Consider the following 11,309-nt stretch of genomic DNA (forward strand, 5'->3'; position numbering starts at 1 on the left):
GCATCCAAATGGAAATTACCAAATAAGGGAAAAGATTACCTTATTTGGCAGAATAACCCCACACAGTGAAACCCTGGATGCACCACATGTGGTTAGGCATGGAGAGTTTAGAAACAGCAGCACAAAAATTGGGAACAAGTGCGCGCATCACAGTGCTTTTCTCCAAGGTATGTTTGGGGGGCCCACTGGACATCAGATATTTTTGAGGGGAGAGGACACTCCCCAAAGGGTGCTACAGGTCCAATGGACACCAGGGATATGAAGGGGGGGGAGGTTGTTATTAGCTATTCTGCCCCAATGGCAAAGAAAGCAATAACATTACTACACTTCATCTGATCTAGAGAGTGGTAGAAAACTGGAACGCTCTTCCGGAGGCTGTTATAGGGGAAAACACCCTCCAGGAATTCAAGACAAAGTTAGACAAGTTCCTGCTAAACCAGAACGTACGCAGGTAAGGCTAGTCTCAGTTAGGGCACTGGTCTTTGACCTAAGGGCCGCCATGTGAGCAGACTGCTAGGCACGATGGACCACTGGTCTGACCCAGCAGCAGCAATTCTTATGTTCACCCACTTTTTGCTCACCTTAAAAAGTCTTCAGCAGAATACTTAATAGCTTCTGTTTTCATATGCTCTGGTCTGCTGTCTAATGCAATGTTTTGCTTCTGGAAAATAAAGAACAACCAACAACCACACCAACCTTTACTGCAAGAGGCTTCCAGAAAGCTGAACACAGACACTGTGCTAACCATAACTTGTTCACGTGAGCTTTCGGTATCAACCCCAGAAACTCTAATTTTTATTAAATATTACAGTACAATAACAGAGACCCACAAATGCCAAGGAAAAACATTAAAAAGTAGTTATTGTCACATTTAACACATACAGTACTATCACGTTGCCCAGTTTTAAGCGAGAGACTTTAGCTAGGCCTGCTTTTCAACTTGCATCCCAAAGCAGTGTTGCATTTGCAGTCCCTGCTCACTGAAATCAGTGTTTATGTATACCATGATATACTAAGGTTGTTTGTCTGAACTCTGGGACTTGCACACAATTTTCCTCCTGGAACTTAACAGCTCTGAAAGTATGCTAAATGAAAGGGTACTAATGTACTGTATATCCCCCATGTTTTGCATTGTATTTTTCTTGTCTTATCTATCTGTATATGCCCTGTTTTCCAATCCAATTTGCACTGAGATCTGATTTTTCCTAGTTGGTCGTCTTCCATAAAAGACCATAAACACAGTTTCAACAGAATAATTTAGGCTACCAGTAAATTAATGATTAAAATTTCTGACCTGCAAGGCTCTTCAGTCCTTAAGAAGTTAGGGCAAGGGATGGCCCCCCCTCACTAAAAATGCATGCTAATAATCCCTATGTTGATGTTTATTAAAAGTTTTAACTGCACTTCAGTTTGTCAACAGCAAGGTGTACAAAATATATAAAAAACAAGAAATGAAAAGAACGCCATTAAAAAAAATAATAATAAAAAATAGGAGAAAAGAAAAAAAAAATCAATAGAGAAAGAACAGAAATGAAATAAAATTTAAAAAATTAAGAGATCATTTTACTAAGGTGCGCTAGCCGTTTTAGCGCATGCTAAATATTAGCACGTGCTAAAACGGCTAGCACGCCTTAGTAGAAGGACCTGTAAATCTAAGGGCTCCTTTTACAAAGCCGCGCTAGGGCCTTAACGTGAAGAATAGCGAGCGCTAAATTGCCCTGTGCGCTAGCCGCTACAGCCTCCTTTTGAACAGGCGGCAGATTTTTGGCTAGCACGCGCTAATCCAATGCATGCGTTAAAAACACTAGCGCACCTTTGTAAAAGGAGCCCCAAGTAATCTAAAAAGAAAATAAAAGCACTAAGGAATCAAAGTCCACACACATCACTTTGTGTAAAAAAACCCTATATTCTACTGTATTGTAAAGCAATTCTTCTTACACGTGCAACTAAAACAAAATTTTGATCATGGAATAAACATTTCCAAATAGCTGGAAACGTTAGTTTTTGAATTAATACCACACACACAGGAAAAAGTAAGTTTTTCTTAGTTTATCATGCAACCTGCAAAGCACAAAGCATGAAATCTTACAACACAGAGACGCAGATGGCACAGGATCACTACCTTAAAACTTACAAAAGGATAAAAGGAACAGAAAACAGTTGAGAAAAGACGTGAACACCCCCGCCCCATTCAGCTACAACCTGAGAATGGGCTATCAAAAACCAGCACTGAGCAATGTTCGTTAGTCACCACCACCATGGATGTGCACTAAAAAAACAAAACAAAACAAAAAACCAACCTGAGCTTCTGTAAAGCCAAATCTGACCCATTTGAAGGTACTGCCCAAAAGAAAATCAAGACATAACAGCTTTATAACAAAATAAGCCCCTGATTACTCCTGAGCACCCATCAGCCGGCTGCCTAGAAGGCCGCGATAAGCCGCCGCGTTTGGTATTTCACAAGGCCGAGACCAGAACAAACCCTCCTTCTAAGCTGCACGTCACAAACTCGCCAAGCTTGCCGCGAGCGCCGAGCTTATTCCATGCATGTATCTTTAGTTACCTGCTCAACTCCAAGGAACTGGTAAAAATTCTGCTGCACCTCCTCCACCAGATCAAAGAGCTCCAGGTCGCCGCTGTCCCAAGAGCTGGAAGGCGGCGGGAGACTCGACAGCAGCAGGAGCCAGAGAACAGGGGCATAGACGCGAAAACTACACATGGCGCTGCCGCAGCGAAAGCAGGCCGAGCCCGCAGCTGCTGTCCGAACACAACAGAGGAAACCACGAGCACTGACGTGGCTCGAGCACTTCCACACCGGCTCTTAAAGCAACATCGCCCCACTTTAATCCTACGCCTGATATTCAGACTGCCTCACACTAACAGCCAGCCAAGGCCAACTTTAAGGGGCTTCCCCGCTGGCGTCATGGGATGTATGACGTCGTCTCTCTTAGCAACCTGCTTTGCTCTGAGAAGATTCTCAAAACTTTAGCATTCATATATTTTAACGGCGGATTTACGAGCATCCTAGCAGACTCCGACTCTGCCATGCAAATTTATTACAACGAGGTCATTAATATTTAAAGATTCATTCCAGGTGGTTCTCTAACCTGGCTGTCCTCCATTTGCAAGCAAAATCTTCCTGCAGGTCTGAGCCTGAGTGGTGAGTGGTGATTGGCTCAGGCATTGACCGGAAAGAAAGGCTTGACAGCTCAGACCTGCCAGAAAATTTTGCTGCAGCCAAGGAATTCCCCCAACAACCCCCCCCCCCTGCAGCAAGAGAGATACCCATTCCCTCCCACTGCCATGCAACAACTACCTAAATCCCCCCCCCCTCCCCGGCAGCGGGAGAGATGCCCCCACACTACCAAGCAACTCCGCTACACACACATACCTCCCCCAGCAATAGGAAGGATGCTCACTCACTCCCCACCGCCGTCATGCCCCTAATGACCCCATGCCTCTGACGTCCCCCCGCCTCGCCTTGCCCCCTTATTTACAAATCTGTCCAGAAGGATGCCTACCCCCCTAGCCAGCAGGCCCACATCTTCAAAATGGCAGGCCCCGCCCCCTCCCTGGTGCATCCTGAGATGCATTGGGGAGGGGCTTAGGGCTCTGATTGGCCCAGGTTGCTTAAGGCCCCTCCTATGGGGACTGGGGGGTTGTCGGAGACATGGGGTAGGGATCATCCAAACTGGAGCTATAAGAATGGCAACTGAACTCTATATAATGAACGTTAATAAAAACAAAAGGAAAAATAAACCACTTAGGCCTTTTTCCTGCCTCTGCGCACAGAGTGAAAAGGGGTGTTTTTGGAGGAGTGGGTAAGGTGGAAGATGAGCAGGATGTGGGCTGACCTAGACTTAGCCATCTGGCAGCCATAATCGAAAAGTTTGACAGGTTGACTGGATGGAACTTTTAGACCAAGTCAAAACAGGTATAAGTTCCGGATCGGGCCACTGAGCTGATTGTGGCTGTCGTGATCAGCTCAGCAGCCCAAGCAACCCGTCTCCCTGCCCCTATAACAATCACGGCAGGAGGGATGCCCAGTTCCTCCTGCCTGAACTCACAAATCCCCCGCAATCTTCACCAGTAGGAGAGATGCCCAATCTCTCCTGCCGGCATCCATGAACCCCCCCCCCCCCCCCATAACGACTGCGGCAGGAAGGATACCCAGTCCCTCTTGCCTTAACCCGCAACACCCCCCCAATGATCGCAGCAGGAGGGATGCCCAGTCCCTCCTGCTGACACAATCCCACACATCCCGAAAGTTCATCCCCGCCCCTCCACCCACCCGAAAAGTTTGCCCCCACCTGGACCTCCCACACCCCACCAGGACCCCCTCTAATCCCACCCAGACCCCTCCCTAACCTGGTTTAGGTGGCCATCTGGATGGCTTCTGTTTGTGTCTGGCCGGCAGGCCCGCCTTCACTAGAATGGCGGGCCCGCCCCTTCCTAGTGCATCTTGCAATGCACAGGGAAGGGGCCTAAGGGCCTGATTGTCTCAGGCACTTAAGGACCCTCCTGAAGGAGGAGCCTTAGGCACCTGGGCCAAATGGAATCCTAGGCCTATCTGCCAGTGTATTCTGGGATCCACTTGGAGTGGCCTAAGATTCCGATTGGCCAGATCACTTAGGCTACCCCTCATAGGGACCAATCAGGTCCTTAGGCCCCTCCCCTGCCACGATCTTCACCCCGAAATGCTGCGGTTCGGGGGGGGTGAGCGAGCGCTATCGCGGCAGGAGAGATGAGCCATCTCTCCTGCCGCGATGGTTGCTGGGGGGGTAGGCAGGTTGCCAGGGCCGCTGAGCTGATCGCAGCAGCTGCGATCAACTCAGCGGCCCCTTTTTTGGCACTTATACCTGTTTTGACTTGGCCTAAGTCAAAACGTATAAGTGCCGACAGGGCAACCTGTCAAAAGGTTTGGTTATACCTGCTGTATGACTAAGTGTAGGTCAGCCTACCTCCTGCACTTTCCCCTCCTCTAAAAATGCCTCTTTTCGCTCTATGTTTTTAGAGGCAGAGGAAAGGCCTAAACTGGTTTTAGATACGTCCAAGTACCCATTTAGGCCACTTTGTAGATGTGTTTTTTTAAATTATTATGAGCCCCACAGTGTCCCATTGATTGTCCTCCTTCCACCAGGTCTCTGAGATGCCTATTATAGCTACCTCATTATTCAGTGCTATATACTCTAACTCTCATATTTTATATTTTAGGCTTCTAGCATTTGTATACAGACTCTTCAAATTGTGTTTTTTTCTTATAACTACAGGATGCTGAGAAGACAGGGAAAATTTTAGCCTTTTATTCTGCCTTCCTCTTAAACCCTCCTGACTTTCTTTCACCATTATTGGAACCTCTCTGCTGGGACTCCCTAAATATCCTGTTTTAATAGTATCCTTCAAGGATACCTCACACTGAACCATTCGCTCTTGGGCGACTGTCTGCTTTCCCCCACATCTCAGTTTAAAAGCTGCTCAATCTCCTTTTAAACATTAGCACTGGCGGCCTGGTTCCATCCTGGAGTCTATCCTTTCAGAAGAAGTTCCCCTTTTCCCAGAAGGTTGCCCAGTTCCTAACAAATCTAAATCGCTCATCCCTCCACCATCGTCTCAACCATGCATTGAGACTTCGTAGTTGTGCCTGCCTCTTGGGTCCTACACGTGGAACTGGGAGCATTTCTAAAAATGCAACCCTGGAGGATCTGGATTTCAGCTTTCTACCTAAGAACCTAAATTTGGCTTCCAGAACCTCCCTCCCATATTTTCCTATGTCATTGGTACCTACGTGTACCAAGACAGCTGGCTCCTCCCAGCACTATCTAAAATCCTATCTATGTGATGCGTCAGGTCCGCCACCTTTGCACCAGGCAGGCAAGTAACCAGGCAATCCTCACGCCCACCATACCTAATAATCGAATCACCAACTACAACAGCTATCCTAACCCTTCCAAACCCCTGGAGACATCTTCAGTGCAAGAGGATATTACATCCCCTGGTGGGCAGGTCCTAGCTACAGGATTATTTCCTACTTAGAAACATAGAAACATAGAAAGATGACGGCAGAAAAGGGCCAAGGCCCATCAAGTCTGCCCACTCTATAGACCCTCCCCTTGAGATTAGCCAATGTTTTGCCCTGACCCACGTAGTGATCCCACATGGGCGTCCCATTTAATCTTAAAATCTGGCACGCTGCTGGCCTCGATTACCTGTACTGGAAGCTTGTTCCATTGATCAATCACTCGCTCCGTGAAGAAATACTTCCTGGTGTCGCCGTGAAATTTCCCGCCCTTGAGTTTGAGCGGGTGCCCCCTTGTGGTTGAGGGGCCTCTGAGAAGGAAAATGTTATCTTCCACTTCTATACGTCCAGTGACGTATTTAAACGTCTCAATCATGTCTCCCCTCTCCCTGCGTTCCTCGAGAGTGTAGAGCTGCAAATTGTTTAGTCTTGCTTCGTACGAGAGACCTTTAAGCCCTGAGACCATTCTGGTGGCCATCCTTTGGACCGACTCAACCCTCTGCACGTCTTTGCGGTAATGTGGCTTCCAGAATTGCACGCAGTATTCCAGATGAGGTCTCACCATGGTCCTGTACAGTGGCATTATGACAGCAGGCTTTCTGCTGACGAAACTTCTACGGATGCAACCCAGCATCTGCCTTGCCCTTGAGGAAGCCTTCTCCACATGATTGGCAGATTTCATGTCTGTACTAATGATAACTCCTAAATCTCGTTCCGCTGAAGTCCTGGTCAAGGTCTCCCCGTTTAAGGTATAAGTTCTGCACGGGTTTCTGCTACCTAGGTGCATGACCTTACACTTCCCAGCATTGAAGCCCAGCTGCCAGGTTGAGGACCAGCATTCTAATGTACGCAGGTCCTGCGCCATGCTATCTTGTAAATTGCTCTCGCTTACCATATTACATAGTTTGGCGTCGTCGGCGAATAATGTTACTTTACCTTGAAGCCCTTGAGTCAGATCTCCTATGAATATGTTGAAGAGGAGTGGACCCAAGACCGAGCCCTGCGGCACCCCGCTGGTCACCTCCGATGTCTCAGAGAAAGTACTGTTAACCATCACCCTCTGAAGTCTGCCACTCAGCCAATCATTGACCCATGCCGTTAGAGTCTCTCCTAACCCCATCGATTTCATCTTGTTTAACAGTCTGCGATGTGGGACGCTCTCCTAGGAGACCTCTCTCCTCCAAGGCAGCATAGGGGCTACCAGATTGGAGGTGTGATTTCTCTACAACATCCCTGTAGGTCTTGTCTATGTACTTCTCTATCACCCTCAGCTCCTCCAAATTTGCTACTCAAGTCTCAAGGGAACATACTCATTCTCTAAGAGCTAGGAGCTCTTTGCAGCAAGCACACACATATGAGTAACTTCTCACCAACCGGGAGAAAATCATACATGTGACACTCAGTGCAAAGGACTAGATAGTAACCCTCTTGCTGCTGGACTACTGCCTGCATCTTGTTATTGAGCTGATTAATTAATTGATTAACCTTATTAAGCTACTAGAAATATATTAGACTAGTATAGAGAGCTTTAGGATTTTATTATATGCTTTATTTAGTGTTTCTTTCGTAGATAGTTTTAGGATTATATTGTATAATTATTTGCTGTTTGATTCTTTACAGGTAATAAAATATAAATAGTTCTCCTATTGTCCTAATTAGAATAATTGGCAATAAATTAAGACTATAAGTAAAGAAATGAGCTAGGGGTGGTTGGGAGATGGGATGGCAGGAGGGAATGGACACTTAGCCAGACCCTGCTCTGCCTGCCAGAAATATCTCTATCAGAAGGTTCAAGCTTACAAAACTGTAGAACTATAAAAGGCTATTATTCTATGGAGACTAGCTAAGTAAAGTTTGCTCTTTTAAGATTTAAACTGTATATAGAAGGGAACCTACAAGTGAGCTTTTCTCCCCAAACCTATCAAAGCTCAGAGCAAAATAATGTATACTTACCCAAAAATATGTCATCTACTCTTCTCCTCTGAGCTATGATTGGAAACTATGCCAGACTCCTCAGAGATTGGACAGTTCTGCCTACAAGACTTTAATCCCCCAGAATCCATAAAAGAGGACCATTCACCATGTTCTCTCTCTTTTGGATCATCACTGGAAACACCATGCTGTAATTTTGCCTCTGAAATCAAGATGCTACCTTGTGCTCTCATCTGCTCTTGCAGGACTGTTTATTGCAAGGATGTGCTGAGACTGGAGTCGGTGCAAAGAATGGCCACCCGGATGGTCTCGGGACTCAAGGATCTACCATACGAAAAACGGCTTGACAAATTACAGCTATACTCGCTCGAGGAGCGCAGAGAGAGGGGGGACATGATCGAGACGTTCAAGTATCTTACGGGCCGCATCGAGGCGGAGGAAGATATCTTCTTTTTCAAGGGTCCCACGACAACAAGAGGGCATCCGTGGAAAATCAGGGGCGGGAAACTATGAGGTGACACCAGGAAATTCTTTTTCACTGAAAGAGTGGTTGATCGCTGGAATAGTCTTCCACTACAGGTGATTGAGGCCAGCAGCGTGCCTGATTTTAAGGCCAAATGGGATCGGCACATGGGATCTATTCACAGGGCAAAGGTAGGGGAGGGACATTAAGGTGGGCAGACTAGATGGGCCGTGGGCCCTTATCTGCCGTCTATTTCTATGTTTCTATGTTTCTATCAGCAAGGCTTGTATCATAACTTTTAATCCAGTTTAAATTAATCATTCTGCTCTTTAGCAATACTATATCTTGTGGCACATTTCCCTTGTTTAAAGATTCTAATTGTAACTGTGTTTACTGCATTTCCAGTCTAATGTTAGAAATAAATTTGTTCTGTAGAAATAAAATTCTAGTTTGTCTTTAAATGCTCTAAGTTTCTGTTCTTTAATATCATATAGAGCTAAGCTGTAAATAGGCAGTGCATTTCTCAAATTAACATCTATTTAATATATATTTTATTCCTCTCTTTAAGAGTGATATATTTTATTGAAGGAGAATGCTTCTTATAAACATTATAAGGTGATTAAATTTGCAGATGACACTAAACTGTTCAAAGTTCTTAAAACACATGCAGACTGTGAAAAATTGCAAGCAGACCTTACAGTATTGGAAGACTGGGTGTCCAAAGGCAGATGTAATTTAATGTGGACAAATGCAAAGTGATGTACATTGGGAAAAATAACCCAAATCATAGTTATTAGATGCTAAAGTCCACCTTGCAAGTCAGCATCCAAGAAAAAGATCTGGGTGTCATTGTAGACAATATGCTGAAACCTTCCACCCAATGTGTGACAGTGACCAAAAAGGCAAACAAGATGCTAGGAATTATTAGAATACAGATGGTAAACAAGACTAGGATTGTTATAATGCCTCTGTATCGCTCCATGGTGTGACCTCACCATGAGTATTACATTCAGTTCTGGTATCTTTATCTGAAAAAAGATATAGGGCTCCTTTTACTAAGCTGCACTAGCAGTTTTAGCGCGCGCGCTGTATTGCCGTGTGCGCTAGATGCTAACGCCAGCATTGAGCTGGTGTTAGTTCTTGGTGCGTAGCGTGGGGTTACTGCGCACCGTAATGCAGTGTGCGCTAAAAACGCTAGTGCACCTTAGTAAAAGGAGCCCTTAGTGTTACTGAAAAAGTTCAAAGAAAAGGGACCAAGATGATAAAGGGGATGGAGCTCCTCTTGTATGAGGAAAGACTACAGAGATTAGGGCTCTTCAGCTTGGAAAAGAGATGGCTGAGGGAAGATATGATTGAAGCCTACAAAATCCTGAGTGGTGTAGAATGGGTATAGGTGGATCGATTTTTTTTACTCCACCCAAAATTACAAAGACTAGGACACACTCAATAAAATTGCAGGGAAATACTTTTAAAACCAACAGGAAGAAATATTGAACCATTATTTAAGAAGGAAGTTGGAAAATTGGAATGATGTTTGGTGTGTTGAATGAACATACAGTAGTTGTGCAGTCCCCTTGGAAAAGAAAGCAGATTTTAAGTGAAGCCTCTGCAAATACAGTAATTAGAACTTCTGAAAACATTGCTAAGAAAAGAATACATAAATAAATAAATATGTCTGTCAAAAGTGTCCTTATCCATCTGTTTTTCCATATGTTCCCTCTGGTCTTTCTTAAGTCAGCTGCCCTCCTTTATTCTCCATACTTTCCTCACTTTCACACATTCTTGTGCTAGCATGTTTAATGACATACAAACATATGTTTGCAGAGTATCCATAAAAAAATAATAATAAATATCTTGGACACACCGGGTAAAGAGGAGGATATCACTTATTTTGGGCTCCTTTTACAAAGCCGCGGTAATGGCTGCTGCTGCAGTAATCGCTCCAGCGCCCATAAGGATTTAATAATAATAATAATAATAATAACTTTATTTTTCTATACCGCCATAGTCAGGTGACTTCTAGGCGGTTCACACTGTAAGAAGGCTGGACATTCAGCGAATAACAAGGTCACAATACAATACAATAAGTCAACATACAATACAAGACAAAACAATACAATACAGTACAATACAATACAATGAGTGTATACAACACAGTACAATATAATACAACGAGTCTAAATATACTACAATACAATAAGTCTAAAGACAACACCATACATAAGTCTAATACTGTATCGTACAATGAGTCTAAATATAATACAATAGTGAAGAGGGGAAAGTTACAGATTGGGGTTCAATGGGTAATGAGTAACTGAGTATTTCTTTAGAACTTCCATTTGAATTGGAGTACTATGGATAGCGAATATCTGAGTACATGAGGGGCATCTTGAGAAAGAAAGAAAGGCGTTTAGAGGGAGGGGAGTCCTAGTGCGGGAGGGGACAATTTTAGTCCGTGAATTTTTCGAATAGGGCGGTTTTGATCGATTTGCGGAATGCACTGTAAGACAGGTTGGGTTCGTTTATGTAGTTTTTCAGCCAAACTTGCTGTCTGTTCGCTTGGAACTTAAAGGTTCTATCCAGGAATGATTTGTATCTGCAGCCCGTAATCTTTGGGTATGCAAATATGTTTTTGTTTCTGGTCGCTCGTGTGGGGTTGTGTAGGATGAAGTGAGTTTGTAGGTATGAAGGTGCTAGTCCCCAGACTTGCTTGAAACAGGTGCAAGCAAATTTGAATAGTATTCGCGCTTCTATTGGAAGCCAGTGCAGCTTTTTATAGTAGGGGCTGATGTGGTCATTTTTTCTTAGTCCGAAGATTAGTCGAACGGCGGTGTTTTGTATTAATCTCAGTTTTTTTATTGTTTTTTGTGGGATGCCCAAGTAGATGATGTTGCAGTA

At 44.6% G+C, this 11,309-nt stretch overlaps 1 protein-coding gene across 1 annotated transcript in view; it reads right to left on the minus strand.

Moving 5' to 3' along the window:
* Positions 1-2,902, minus strand: part of DNAJC1 (DnaJ heat shock protein family (Hsp40) member C1) — a 327,684-nt gene extending 324,782 nt beyond the window's left edge. Inside the window, exon 1 of the mRNA XM_033931327.1 lies at positions 2,564-2,902. Within this exon, the coding sequence (XP_033787218.1) occupies positions 2,564-2,719 (156 nt within the window). The 5' untranslated portion in view covers positions 2,720-2,902. The remainder of the gene's footprint in view (positions 1-2,563) is intronic.
* Between the last annotated feature and the right edge of the window lie 8,407 nt (positions 2,903-11,309).

The sequence above is a fragment of the Geotrypetes seraphini genome, chromosome 2 (genome assembly GCF_902459505.1).
Source record: "Geotrypetes seraphini chromosome 2, aGeoSer1.1, whole genome shotgun sequence".
Classification (NCBI taxonomy): Eukaryota; Metazoa; Chordata; class Amphibia; order Gymnophiona; family Dermophiidae; genus Geotrypetes; species Geotrypetes seraphini.